Source organism: Rhincodon typus, chromosome 31, assembly GCF_021869965.1.
Source record: "Rhincodon typus isolate 14 chromosome 31, sRhiTyp1.1, whole genome shotgun sequence".
In the NCBI taxonomy this organism is placed as follows: Eukaryota; Metazoa; Chordata; class Chondrichthyes; order Orectolobiformes; family Rhincodontidae; genus Rhincodon; species Rhincodon typus.
In genome coordinates this window covers 9,182,439-9,197,980 of record NC_063362.1, presented here as the reverse complement: position 1 = coordinate 9,197,980, position 15,542 = coordinate 9,182,439, and the positions used below count along the sequence as shown (strand labels likewise).

Genomic DNA, 15,542 nt, shown 5'->3' with positions numbered 1-15,542 from the left:
ATTTACCCTGACAGTCTTATTCATATTTTTTCTGTAATAACTTTGCTGCTTACTGATTAGCAATACTGACTGTATTATGTTTCGCCAATTGTACAGTGATGGGTTCTTTAGTTTTTCTGTGACATACTACCTCTAAACCTGCAAATAGCTAGCAAATAATAAAATGGTAAGTAAAGAGCAATTTCATGACATAGATACAAGTGGAGACCCTGCTCTGAGGAGGTGAATGAGTGGGTAATGGCTTGAAGGAGGCTGTGTGCCTCTATTTTTACAAGCTTTTAGTTTATTAAAAGAACTGTGGGCACACAAGTTTTCTGGATGTTGGGGGAAATGCAGCAAGTAGAAGGAAGTGATAATTTGTAGGTATGGAACTTTACTCTGAATCGCTGCTACTGTATAGTTTGTCAGACCATCATAAATCTATAAACAATCAGCATCTTAAGGTGAAATGGCCAACAATTTGGGCCAAATTAATTACCAACTCCATTTCTCATTCCACAGATAACGCCTGACCTTTTGAGTATATCCAGCACTTTGTTTCTTTTTATTTTAGATTTCCTGCAACTGCAGTGTTTTGGTGTTTGGAGGCAATTCCATTGGGAGAGGATCAGAAATTTCGTCAACGCCAACAACATGCATTTAATAAATCATTAAAGATCACTTTCAACATTAACAGGAAAAAGAGAAATTAAAATTATTTGGAAGTTTTACACTTTATTTCATGATGATTGGACAAAAGACACGAGTAATAAAGTTAGTAATGGTTACATCATGCTGATCATATACTGTGCACTGTCCTTACAGATTAATTACAGCAGTTTACAATGGTCATGTACCTGAAAAAACACTGTATGGAAACACATAAATAAAACCAGCATTTCTCTTTTCTTAAAAAAAAGGGCTTGAATATTTTTACACTAGAGTTAAAACACCAGCAGTAAAACATCAAATAAAAATAAGTGCACAACACAAGGTGTGCGTGGTGAGGCTCACCAGGAGATTGGTGAACTTGGCATTTAAGGCATTTCTAAAGCCCCACTTCCTCACAAACATTTCTGAAGTCAAGACACAGCATTTTGGAATGTTTCTGCTCATGTTTTATTTCTCCGATTCCCTTGTTGAAAAAAGACACACACAAGCTCATTTAATTGACCTCCTCAAACCCAGTGACCAGCATTCCAAAGTTGTCTGCTCGCCTGCAGTGGGCAACAACAATGAGGTAAGCATTATAAGGACATCAGACAACAGACTGCATTCCTCACTAGTCGTTGCAAAGGGCCAGAGATTACATTAAAAAAAAATTGTGACATTAGAAATGACCAAAACCTTGACATCTACAAACTCTAAATACTGGCCTAAAAGATGACAATATCACACAGTGACAGCAAGGACGCATTTTCTTTGCATGTGATCTAGTTGCCTTTCACAGAATAATAAAACAGCACACTAACAGCAGCACCGCCCTTGTAAATGTCAGAAAGGCATTCCTCATTCTCTCTGTTGCAGTCACCTCTGTTCTTCCACCTTGCAATGATTTTGCTTTGGTGGTTGTCACATTCCAATTTCCGATGATACAGTGCCCCTTTCTATTCCTAATTGTGTTCTTTTCGGCTATCCCCTCACAGGATTACACAATGATATGTATTTGAATGTTATAGAATATAAAGAAATTCTGTGAATACACATTAGTTGTTAAGGCTGAGTTAAAAAAAAACCTTCTACAGATTTTTTTAAAAAAATGTCATATGATAGGGCCAGAAATAAAAATTGACACCACTGAATAATGCCGATGACAAAATATCACAATCTGAATCAATGCACATTGCAGAGACCAAATCTTACAGCAGTCTAGACACATTTATGGCCACTCATGCCACTTGCGAAATCCTTGGCATATTTCATAGTTCATGAAAGCGAAGCTCATTTTCCACAAACCTTTTCCAACAGCCCATTGTAATTTTAATTTAGCTACTGGGCACAGATTTACAGTAGTAAACTTCCCACCTGTGCCCATGTACTTTCCATTGGTCACGTCTGCAGGTGGAGCACATTACAGCAAGCAGCAGCTAAGGAGAAAATTATATTATGGGACCGGCTCAGTAGCATGCCACATGTAGTACAAAGCTCTTGGGTTCTTTTTTTTTTAAATGTGATCTCCAACTGGACATCAGTCTTTCTCCATTAAATTTAAAATGTAGGCATATTTTTCCCAGTCCAAGACCAGCAGGCCACATGCAATCTCACAAGTATTAAGTGAAAGGTATTTGTTACATATTGGTCCATAGTACATACACTATACACAGTGGGCAACAAAAGCGGGAGATTATTTCTGCATGTGGTAAAGTGTAACACCTACACAGTTTGAGTCTTTACATACAAAAATATAGACAAATGGAAAACCAAATTCAGGAAATTATATCAGCTCGATTCCATATTGAGTTTCAACTGCTGGTTAACGAAACGCAGTAAAGATTCCCTCAGTCTGTAGGATCTCAGCACAGAATCATGGGTTATCTCTTATGCAGAGTGAATGAACACTGCATGTTTGGGGAGAAAAGCTTTTCTCTTGACGGAGAGAAAGGAGCAAGCTCCTCCTAATAATGAAAACATTTAATTGTTGAGAAATATTAAATTAGTAGGTTTATCTAAATGATGTTTTGTTTTCTTTCAGAAACTACAAAATAATCAAAAGCATATATTTATTTCCTCTTGATTGCAAACCAAAATGTCTTAATTTTGATGACTGAAAAGCAACTGCATTTATGAGATTGTGAGCTGAAGTACAGGTTTTTAAAACTTAAAATGATTTATGATCATCTAAAAAAGTCCAGAACAATTTGAAAGTGTGCTGCCTTGACATGGGAATATTGAAAGTGGATTTATTTTTAAAAAGAGACAAGCAAAGATATCTCTTCGCATCTAGCTGTACATGATTTTGTCTGATAACTTCATATCTTCTATAAGTGGGATATAGCATTTTCCCAAAACAACATGTGTTGGCTAGTTCAGTCTTGCAATATACTTAATCCTTGAAGAAGTCCATAATTAAATATAAACAACACAAATTATTAAAAGCAGAGAAACAAAGAGAGTAGATCCTTATTGTGTCTCACAATTTGATGTAAAGGGTCAAATCTGAGTAAATACATTAGCCAGATTCAGGTTGCAAATAGCAAACACTGCAGCATTTAACTCTTCTAGTTGCCTTAAATAAGAAGAGCCTAACCACAAGTTCTTAGATTGTAAAGCAGAATGATTCAAAGAAGGCAGTAGGTACCACCAGCACCAAATTTCACAGGTTCAAGTATGACCGAATTAACTGTGTACAGTGTAGTTGTAGCCTAGGACGTTTAGATCGTTTGGTTCGCTTGTGAGATCAGCTTGATATACTGCAACAAAACATTTTCAATATAAAAAGCAATAAAAGTATACAAAAATAGAAAATAATTACAGCAATAGGCATGGCCTGTTCATTATTTGGCTGGACAGTGTAATATTGTGGGATTGTTCAAGGCGTCTTCTACTAGTTGAAGTTCCTGACGATCGATGATTACATCCTTTATGCAGCCTATGAAACCAGTGCTGTAGGCCTTTGGCAATCTACTTCCAAGTGCTAGCTTCTCAATTCCACCTGGAAAAAAAGGAGGACAATTGTCGGTGAGATTTGTGCACATCACGCTCTATGAAACTAAAAGCTTTATGTGGTATATATTGCCATTCCAAGCACTTTTGCTGACGGCAGAACCCACTGAATTAATGGGCATATTGTAATACAGGCCTAAGGACCCATGTTACTAATGACACAGATCAATTTAGTTGAATTCTGATTAATGTATAATACAGCTAGTGCGTTAAAATGGGTTATGCTTAGCTCAGGATGCCTGAAGACTGCACGTTTTAAAAAATGCATTTACTTTGGAAGCCATAGGAAATTGTTTGTTCAGTACATTTACAACAGTAATTGTCAATTGCACTTTGAAACTGGCACATCTTCAACCCATGTCAATTCTTTGTACAGGAAACTTCATGCAGCAATTAAGAAAGGAAATCTGAGTCACCAGCATAGAAGATATTAATAAATGTATACATGGACTAATTTCAAAGAGAAATTCTAAGACACTCCCTATATATTTTTACATGCTTTCTCTTCCTAGTAGAGCATGAAGGGCTGAATCTTACTATATTTTGGCCAAGCAACAATTTTGTCAAGTTTCACAAAAGCATTTCTCTTCATAAGGTCTATTGAGAATTCTTCTCATATCATCTCAAATTCATCTCATTAACTACCTACAGTGCTCCCATGGTGCCCCTCTCATGCAATGTTAGCCCAATTCCCCATTCGCTATAGTCAAAAGAACTCACCAGTCACTAGACATCCTGGAATACACTGATCTGCATCCCTGGCACCCACGCCATCTTAAACTCCAGCCAAAAATCTGGTGAAGCTTTGGCATTGACATTCCAGAAAAGCCCTTAACTGGCAATGTAATGGTGCAGCAGCCCCCCACGCACACAGCAGGCATGGCTGACACTTCCTGGACAGATACAGTTCCACTTTCTTGACCTTGTCACTGTTTAAACACCAGGTCACACAATGTACCTGTTTTTAGCCACATCCCATCCTACCGCTGTCGTTTCTACCGTGTCCCCACTGCCCACTACAGACCAGCATCTTATTATTATGTGTGGGCCATCACATACAAACATTCAGGCAATTCCAAAGCGAGTTTTTATTTCGTCAGCAAAAGCAAACACAAACAAAACAAATTCAGCCTGCAGTTCACCTCCACAACTCAAACCAAATGCACGATGACCAACAACGATTCTACAGTCCACAGTTTCCTGCTGCGCCCAACTGTCAACTACTGGGGCTGGGTGTCAGTCAGGTCCTGTTTGGCTTGTACCATCTGTTGCAGCTCTGTCATGCACAAGGACAGCTTCTTCTTCCTCAACGTCCTTATCTTCCTCCTCCTCAGAAGAAGACTGCACCCATTCTCCATATTCCTCAGCATACAGCACATTGTGTCATTGCCTGCTCCAGGGTCCACCTCGTCATTGCCTGCTCTGTAGAGGGCAGCACACTATGACGATAGGGTGCATTTGGTCCAAGTTATTTTTGCAGACCTCCCCCAACCCCACTCCCCATCCCCTGTCCCAGACTGATTCAAGCAGTGGAACTGTGCCTCAGCAGACCCAATGCCTGCTCCATCATCGCTCTGGTCGAAGCATGGACAGCATGGCATCTGCACTTTGCTTAAGTCAGAGGTTGCATAATGGTGCAGTGGGTAGTCCTCGTTCCCCAGTAACCAGTCATGTAAAGCACCTGACACTCAAATGAGCATTAACATGGTAGTGGTCACTGCTAGTAACACCCAACTCTCGTCAATGTCTGCGCCTTCCCAGTGTATCCCATTTATGCCTCGACTTTACACCTGCCACCTGTCGCCTTCCCCAACCCCACCCAGCACATGCTTCTGCCTTTCTCTCCCAGCTTTGAATGCCCCATTGTCACTGAGCTTCCCACCATCTCCCTCGACTGCTCAGCCTTCCGCTCCACTGCTCAACGTATGCAGCCTAAGACTGACCGCTGTCTAGCCCTCCTGACTGAATTTGACAGACAACCTCTGATAGGAACTGACCAGACCCAAACCTCTGACTGCTGTCCCTGCAGCTCCTGACTGATGACATGCAATTCCCAACTGACCACAGGCCATTCTTCAGGCTGTAGCCTATCCCCTGACCAAGGACGACCAGCAGTGACCAAGCTCCTGGGCTACGTTTGGACTCCGCCCCTGACTGACAGTACTAAGATCCCTTGACGTGGTGGTGAACTAAACCCCACATAGTTTATGACGTGGCCATTTGGTTGAATAGACATTCAGCGTGTTTGCTGTGCAGGTAGCTGGTTCATTCTGTCGGGTCTTAGGTTGACATGTCACAGAGGAATATGTCCGTCCGCCTGACCAGACTGATCAGTACTCACAAACACGTCAAGCAACATGGCCCTGTGTGCACTAAATGACATGTCAAGATGGTAGCACCGTCAGCCTTTACCCTCCAGCTGAAGTGCCAACACACTAAAAGGCAAGGCATGGCACAGAAAGGCAGGGATGCTGGCAGACACTAAGCGAATGAGCGCCAAGAGAGCAAGTGAGCAGCCCTGAGGTGTAGCCTGGTCCAGCTTGTGAGGTGGATGTCTGTCACTGTCATTAGATCACGACGTTCATCTGAACAGCCAGCGCAGGCAGCGTGAGCTGAATGGCCTCCTTCTGGCCATAATGATGGCCATGACAATTCTGTGATTGCCTGGGCAGCGGCATTGCAATGCCAGTTATCGGTGCTTCCCAAAGTGCACCTTTAAAGTGGTGCCATGAGGGTTCTGACAGCTTGGTGGATTTCAGATGTCAGTGTCCATGGAAACACCGTGTGTGCAGCTTGTGTCCATACAGCTGACCCGAGACATTGTTGTCAGGTGTCACAGATCGTGGCCTAGAGGTGCAAGCGGTGAGCTGAAATTACCATGTACTCGCTCTGACTTTCACATTAGGAGTTATCAATGTCTCATTTTCTCATGCTGGCTGATAGGATAGGAAACTGCTGATTAATGAGGTGAGATTCATTGTTAATGAAGCTGCCAAGGAGCTATATTCCCCATGAACAGGCATCTCACCGCTTCCTGATGAGAAACTTGCCTTGACGTCCTAAACTCTGTATAAAAATTCAACAATTTGATCCTGACATGAAGAAAGGCCTCATCTGACTTCTCTCATAATGCTCCCGCGTCACTCGTGGCCCTATAAAAATCTGCCCTAAATGTTCGCTGGTGATTTGAAAACAAAAGCCTTTGCTTTGCCTTTTGAACTAGGATCATTAAAAACAGGAATTAGCTCTGTTCCAAGAACATTAGTCTGACATCCCCTGTTGACTTGGTGAGTTTACTTCTTGAATAGCTGAATCAGATAGGCCATAAGGTCATTGGTTCAGATCCTAATCCTCAAGTTAGCAGTTGTGACAGGAAGAGGTTGGTATAGGCTGGCTTCAAGGTGATTCATGTGATTGAGGCTACACACCTGGCCATCCAAATATGCTGAATGTTTGTACTGGAATTGTGAGCACCGCTCATGATCGTTCCAACTTACCAAGCCAGAGTGCACCATCGGTATCCAACTGTGTGGCACCGATAGGAGATAACCCAGTGACAGGGGCTTCATTTCCCACCTGGAGAGTCCCATGTCTGTGTATCCTGTTGGGTAACCAGAGCAAAGAGAAGGGCACTGATTTTAGAAACTGAAATAATACTGAAAACTCTTCACGATAGACTACTGATGCCAACAATATAAACTTGCAAAAGGCAAAATCTGACCATCTCACTGGAAATTATAAGTCTTAGACCTTGGTTATATGAAGTTGGAAATTAGAATTTATGATATCAGGGAAGAACACTTATCACATTCATGTTAGAATTATTAATGCTACTTGCAAATGTCTTAATATCTTTGCTAAAATAATGAAAAAAAGATATGTCATCTGGGTACTTCACACATTTAACAACTAGGATAACAAATAGAAATTTCTAAACAATTGTCTGTACTCACATTCTCATATCAACTTTCCACAAACCACAATTAGTAACGAGTGAAATCAAAGGCAGTATACATGTTATATTTACCTGTTAGCTTTAATCCTAATCCACTGATTTGTGTTGACTGGAATTGTAGACCTGAGTGTGACTGGCTTAGATCCCAAGTCGTAGGTCATCTGCACGTATCCATCTACCACAGCCAGTGCAATGTAATCAGATCTCTCAGCAATTTTCCCACTCCACAGAATCAGTCCTTGCGTTGCTTCGGTTTTGATGCTCAGTTCAAAGTAATTAATTTGTATCGCTTTTTCACTAAACACAGAAACAAAAGTCCTTTTAAGAACAGGTTCAGAGATTCAAATCTTAATGCAGTGCCAGTGGTAAACATTCACTACAAAGTATCACCTTCAGGGTCCACTAACTCCTCTGTCACTTTGACTTATTATAAATGACCAATTCTTAATTTACATTAAAAAGGGCAAAGAGGTCTTTTTCATGTACCCAGTGACCTAGATTTGTGGCTTTTGGATTTTGTCTAGTAGAAATAAATAGATAGGTTAAAGCCAGATTCAAGGAAGTTGGATAATTGAACTTAATTTGCTGTGTGCAGCTCATTTGAATATTTTGAAGCACAGATTTGAATATGTACCAGTGGTAGGAGCAGAACATTGCATATGAGTATAATCTAAAGAAATGGTGCAATTAAAGGAAGCTGTCGCAACAAGTGTGACAGCTTTCTGAATATCTTCAAAGAACCTCAAAACTCTTTCGAAGCCTTTGCCACAGTTGGAGACGCACAGGATTCAGAGGATACTGACAAAAACAACAGGAAATGAAGCATAAGTCTGCAACAACTGACAAAAGTAGTCTCATCACCAACCACATGGTGGCTAACAAAGTGGGAGGTAGCACTGCATGAGGCAGCTGTGAGTATGGTGATCCTCTGGGCCTCTGTACAATGCCTGTAAGGATGTTGCGCCATAGTTCAGGACACAGCTAATTATTATCATCACTGAATCTGCCAGCCATATGCTTCATGGTAGCTTCAGCTATCCTTGCAACAAATAGCGCAAACTCTCCTTTTGCCTCGCTGCTGAGCCAGATCTTAGAAAAATGCTCCCCATTCCAATGTCAGATGCAGTTCCAGAGAACATTTGGTGACATATTGGTAGGTGTACTTAATGAGGCCATACATCAAATACTGATCATCCAGTTAAGCCATCTTTGATGCAGCGCCACTGAAAATCTAGTATTGTGCTTGAGAAGCATCATATTATTGTTAGGCAGGCATTCACATCTTGTTACAATGCCAGTGGATTTGCTGGCACAGTTTCTCTATCCTCAGTAGCATCATTGCCCATCAAACTGAGGTACAATCTCACATTCAACCAGATCTCCATAAGTTCTGAAGAAGTCATATTGGACTGGAAATGTTAACTTTGTTTCAATCTCTACAGTTGCTGCCAGACCTGCTAAATCCTCCAAGCACTTCCAGTTTTTACTTCACAAGTCTCTCTCTTTTTTTAAGCATGCCAGACAGGGTAATTCCCAGTAGGAAAACCCACTGGTGTCAGTAACAGGATGAGGAGTGACAAATTATTTACTTTGGCACAAAGTATTGTGATAATGTAACTGCCTAGATAAATGAAGAAAATAGGCTTTCCATAACTTAACAGTGTATTTTCCCCAGTCTTATTGCTGACTAGCAATCCTGGATACCTGCGTAAAGTGTTTCATATCCTGCACACTAGAATGGCAGGAAATGTCATGCCTTACAAACCCAAAATAATTCAATAAAATGTCTATCTTTTTGAACTGGAATCTTTCTCTGCTGTTGGTTTCACCCACTAGAAAATGCATTGGGGTGAGAAATGAGCAGATTTCTGTGAAAATAGGGCTTCCGCTCATTTTCCGTTCCTACCCATGTGAATACTGTCTGAGTTTGAGCTGGTATTGATCAGAAAATCTGGCTAGTGAACTTAAGAGGATTAATAGACCACATTGGATATTTGCAGTGCCACAGACACAACATCCAGAGATAAATAACATTAAAAGACCAACCAGCATCAAACACAACATCAGAAGGCCTTTAGGTTAAAGAAACTGAGAGCAAATTGCTGTACAGCCCGACAGAGCTATAAATAAAGGAACTTGACATAGGTTTAAATATGATAGATTCAAATCTACACCAAAGAAGTATTTATACAGGAATCCTGGTAGTCTGATTTCAAGGTTCATAAGGTTCACAGTTTAGAACTGTACTGTCAGTGAAAGGCAAAAGCAATTAAGTAGTATATCTACTGAAAGCTACAGCATGCTATAGGATCAACAGGCCAGGGAGATGTGCAGCCTCTTTGACTATTTGGGGAAGTTTACTCATCTAGATGGCATCAGGCTACATGCTGGTACTTGACAGGACATGATAAAATCAGCCCTAAAGATTGGCTTTTATCCAATGAAATCGTTTTTTTAAAAAATAAAGTTGTTCCAAACTATTAAATGACAAGTGGGAACAGGGAGGTCAAAGAGAGATAATTGAAATTGTAAAAATTATGTGAGGGAAGAGTGAAAATGGCTAACATAGTGTAGACTGCAGAATGTATAAAATGAAGATAATAAGAAAGGCAGCCAAGTGTTTAGTTGGAATGACAATTAAGGCTGATATTAGCAGGTTGAGAGGGGATTAGACAGGTGAGGAAATCAATTGAGACATGAAGGTGGGGAACTGTGCTTTCTGTTCATGAATTGTGGGGATGGTCAAGGTGATGTAAAAAGTCTATTCTAACACCATATACACCCATGTTTCTAATAAAGAACAAAATAATGAGACAGGAGATAGAAAAGAAAAGACAGCAAAAGCGTAATTAATGACATATAATATTCTACCAGAAATAGTGGAGGAAGCAGAATATGTAATCGTGATTAAACAGAAACACATACAAATATTTCAAGGAAAACATAAAAGGGGATCAGGAACAAATTGGCCGAGCTGAATGACCTTCATTAGAGCTGTACATACTAATTATAAAGTGCACCACAACCTTGTAGCCATTTCAGTTTGTGAAGTTCAGTACTTTGAGGCATTATCTCAAACAAACAATAACTTTAATAATTTATATATAGAATCTTGAATGGTAAAGGCTTTAAACCAATTTTGACAAATACATATCGTAAATGCAGCTTTCTTTTTCCTTAGCGGAGGTATTTTGAGAGTGGGGGCTGTGAGAAGGAAGAAGAGGAGTTCGTTCACAGTGATCAAACAAACTTGCATTTAGCTGATGCCATTTTCCTCCCTGCAACATCCCTACCACTTCCTAGTCACTGTGAGCTTTTTAAGTGTAACTACTGTTGTAACGTTAGCAAAGCATTTAATTGTGCAAATCTTGATCATTTGTTTTAGCAATGTAACAGATTTATAACCCGGTGCAATTGTATGACTATCTTCATGAATTCACTCAATGGTATAGATAGTTGCGTCTGAATCAAATGAGCTGGAAAATCCAATTGTGTAACAAGGTCAATGTAGCTCTCACTTTCTTTATAATTGGACCCAAGACATCATGATGAAAGCCACCACACACAGGAGGACAGCCACAGACAGAAGCAGTGAATGTAAGCACGGTGAAGACTCACCTTTGATCTGAAGGATAGTCCATGAATTCAGGACTTAGGGGGCAGAAAGAAAAATGCATGCATGCAGTAAATAGCAGTGAAGATCGTTTAATTGCTGAATCATTAAGGGAAAGCTAGACAGCACAATCTGTAAAAAGCCTAAATTAACCAATACATGTAAAATCTAAATTAAAAATCTGAAAACACCAAAACAAAATGAACAGTGGAACTTGTCTCTTCAGTTAGTACACTTGAGGTGGAACGTGCTCTTAATTTGGCATTCCAAAAGTAAAAATCAGGAAGTATTGATACAGTCATCAATTGTAAAGTTTAAAACAAAATGGCAGTAAAGTGTTGGAACAGTAACATGGTGCACAGCTGTTTGGATACAGGGTGCACCTGTATTCCAATGATGCAGTGCTCACAGTAGACATTCACAGATGTGTGGGATTAGGCTACTCACAGCTGCAAAAGGTGAAAATAAAAACAAGCAAATCCTGAGGGGAAACAGGACAGCCGAGAGAGGGAAAGGAACTTTTTTTGTACCTTTAAAGTAAAGGCCACAAGAATCTCTTAAAGAAGTTGAATTATCACTCAAGACCCCAGCCCAGATTGATATCCTGAGTTACCAATTTTCTGACCTCTATATAACAATAGAAATAGATAGACAGAAAAAAAGAAAATTGACTACAAAATTGTCTACTGTAATTGCTCATTACTGAGCAAGTTGATCTGACATGGCTGACAGTAGGGTTAAGGGGATTTAAAACAGAAATCGTTGCTGCTCGTGGATCACTTTTGATTGAAACCAGTTGGAAAGTGGACATTAAGCAAAGACAGTGTCAAGATAGTCACGTGATCTTCCCAAATGTCAAATGGTCTAGTGGCTGCTTAAGCTAAGACACAAAGAATTTGTAAACTATCCTTTACAATATGGGACCAACTGGGAGAAAATTAGCCGGAAGTCAAAGAATTTAAAATACATATCCAAAAAAAAATCGACACCACTTTCAGGTAAATAAGTAATAACATTTATATTTTGCAACATGTATATGTTTTGAGAAGGACAAGTAAAAATGAAATCCTGAGTGATCAAAATTGCTTCTTGAATGCATTCTCGGAGGCAACACAATACATCATTTTGATACATATGAATATTTAATGATATATTTGAGCAGATTTGCAGAATTAGTGGAAGGTCACTAACACAGCACATAAATGATATATAATTGCTTAAAAGTTCCGAGGGTAACAGTGAGATTTGCAGAATTAGTGGAAGGTCACTGACACAGCACATAAGTGATACATAATTGCTTAAAAGCTCCTAGGGTAGCAGTGAGATTGGTCTTTTCAGCTGTTCAAGTTGAAAGATGAGTGTGACGCAGAAATGCAGCACTCTTCATTTTTATACTCAATGATGGCATCAAGCTCTCCCAGGCTAGATAGATAGTAACAGTTACTGTGTACAGTATAAATTTAATTTGGTCTGTAAAAGGTGATAGATAGCTCAGAGCAAAATGTTATTACATGGATTTCAGTCGTGAATTGCTGATAATGATCTCATGTGAAGGTGTAGGTAGGCAATCAGGCATTACTCATTTTTAGAAAAAAATAATTCTCCTGAATATGGCCATGCCATTTACTGATTCTCCCTAACTGCCTTTCAGAAGGGGCTGTTGAGCCACCTTCTTGATTTGAAGCAGCTCCTGAGCTAAAGGTACACTCTTACACGATATTCTTAGGTAGGGAGGTTTTTTTTTTAATTCACTCATGGTATGTGGGTGTCGCTGGCTGGGCCAGCGTTTATTGTCCCTTCCTAATTACTTCGCAAAGGTTGTGGTGAGCTGCCTGCTTGAATTGCTGTTGAGGATTTTGTCCCAGTGATGTTGAAGGAAAAGCAACTAATACCCAAATCAGCATCACAGATCAGCATGGTGTGTGATTTAGATCGCAGATGGTGGCATTTCCATGGCATCTTCTTTCCTTGTCCTTCCAAGTATTGGAAGTTGGAGGTTTGGGAAATGCTGAATGGGACCTGAAACAATGAAAAGCTACTGCACTGCCGGAAACCGTCTTGGTTTAAAAGTCAATCCTCATCGAATATCAATGAAAGCTTAAAATTGGAGATTGACAAGAAGGGATGGACGTAAAATCTGCACTAGGTATGTGCTGCTATTTACTGTGCAAATCACCCAAAATCAAATGAACCTACACAGAAAGGTAAAGTCGACATTATTTTACCAGGTCATACGGCTGCTCTCTCATTGGAGAGAAACGACTGGTAGTGGTTTAACCTGAGGGTCGTTACATCTCAGGCAAGGGGAGAGGTCGAGAAACAGAGCCCTTTGTAGTAACCTCACTGGTGCAGTAACTGAACCTACGCTATTGGTATTACTCTGCATCGCAAATCAACTGTCCAGCCATCTGAGCTAACCGACCCCTTAACAAAGGATCCGGGAATGTCAAGGGCAAATTAAGTGCATCGCAAACAGAATTACTGCAATCCAGAGACATGGTGGAGCAGTAATAATGTTATTGGACTATCCAGAGGCTCAAGCTAATGCTCTAGTGGCACGGATTTAAATCTCACCATAGCAACTAGTGGAATTTAAATTCAAATAACAAAGAAATGTATGGAATTGAAAGGTGGTCTCAGTAATGGCAGCAGCGGAACTATCATTGATCATCATTAAAAAAAAGTGGCTCTGTAATGTGTCTTAATTTTTCTTTTATTTAACTTACATTTTCCTAATCAACCTGCTCAGAGATATTATTACATACCTCTGCAGCAGGTGGGACTTGAACCTGGGTGTCCTTGCCCAGAGGTAGGGACACTGTCATTGTGCCACAAGACCCCCTACTAATGTGCCTTTAAATCTGCCATCTTTGCCTGGTCAGACCGAGATTGATTCCTAATCCAAAAGATGTGGTTAACTCTTAAGTGCTCTCTGAGATAGCTGTGCAAACCACTCTGTTCAAGTGCAATGAGAGATGGGCAACAAATGCTGACTTTGCCAGTGACACCCACATCCCACAAAAGAATAAATTAGGAACAAAAATCTTTGGTGTTAGGTTAAACAGTGGAAGCTTGCGTTGTTGCTTCTCCACTCCCAAACCCAACTTCCACCAAGATCAACAAATCACCATTGTGCATTTCGACTGATTGTAGACTTTTGAGGAAATTCTTAAAAGTAACTTTTCTTTGGACATAGGGACAACTATAATTTACTAAGAAACTGCTGATTATTGCATTCTAGTGAAACTGGTAAATATTTCTGAGTAGGACATTTACCATTATTAGGTGGTGAACTTAAGAGATTCGATTTTTATGATAAACCCATTTTTTATTCTCTTAATAAATTGGCACTGAGCTACCATTCTCAAATGTATGAAGGAATAATTTAGAATGTAAGAATGAACAAGTTCTAAAACATGCTGCTGTTTATTGCAAGGGGTATGGAATATTAAAGCAAGGATGTTTTGCTACAGTTATAAAGTATATTGGTGAGATCACAGCTGGACTACTGTACTGTACCGAAAACAATATGGCTGCCTCACATGTTTAGATGGGAGTCAGTGACCTCAGCTGAAAGGTGAGACAGAACAGGTCACAAAGAGCATCTGTGTGCGCACCGGTTCCATGAGCTTTGACTTCATCTGATAAGGGGCTTGGGAGGCTGAGGACGGGCTCTAGATGGAGCAGAGCAAAGGCCAGTATCAGGGAGAGAGGGCCCTTCTCCTTTACTCACACTTCTGGCAGCACTCAACAATGCTATTTCCTCCAGTGGCACCACTTCATGACACAGCTTGTGGCGGTTCAAAATAAACTCTATAAAATTTTGGTCTCCTTAGGTGGGAGGGGGTGGATTAGCTCATTCGGTTGGATGGCTAGTTAGTGAGTAGCGTGGGTTACGTTCCCATCATGGCTGAGATTACCACAAAGGTCCCACCTTCTCAACCTCCTGAGGTGTGGTGACCCTCAGGTAACACATATCAACTGTAGGAGGAAACCGGAGCAAACCCAGACAGCCAAAGGGAGAAGGTGCAAACTCCACACAGACAGGCAGCAACGATAACCACTGAGCCACCATGCCAGTCAGTTGTTCTCCTTAATAAGAAATCAGCCCTGTTCTCCTCTGGCACTATACAATTAATTGGGAAAGAATATGACTGTGGCAGAATCTGTTTAGGGAAAGCTCACCTGACTGATCCTGGGATGAAGCTTATGAAGAAAATTTGGACAGGTTGGGCCTGCATCTATTGAAGCTTAGAGGTGACTTTAAACAACATACAAGATCCTGTGGAAAATGGACAGGGTTTGATTCTGAGATGTTGGTACCCCTTGTAG

The 15,542-nt window shown here is 40.4% G+C and overlaps 1 protein-coding gene across 2 annotated transcripts in view; it reads right to left on the bottom strand.

Moving 5' to 3' along the window:
* Nucleotides 1-694: 694 nt before the first annotated feature.
* agrn (agrin) overlaps nucleotides 695-15,542 on the bottom strand; it is a 503,633-nt gene continuing 488,785 nt past the window's right edge. For both annotated transcript variants that reach the window (XM_048614989.1, XM_048614990.1), the window contains 3 exons: nucleotides 7,670-7,894; nucleotides 7,140-7,243; nucleotides 695-3,631 (listed from right to left, as the gene is read on the bottom strand). In XM_048614989.1, coding sequence (XP_048470946.1) covers nucleotides 3,474-3,631; nucleotides 7,140-7,243; nucleotides 7,670-7,894 — 487 coding nt within the window. In that variant the 3' untranslated portion in view covers nucleotides 695-3,473. The remainder of the gene's footprint in view (nucleotides 3,632-7,139; nucleotides 7,244-7,669; nucleotides 7,895-15,542) is intronic.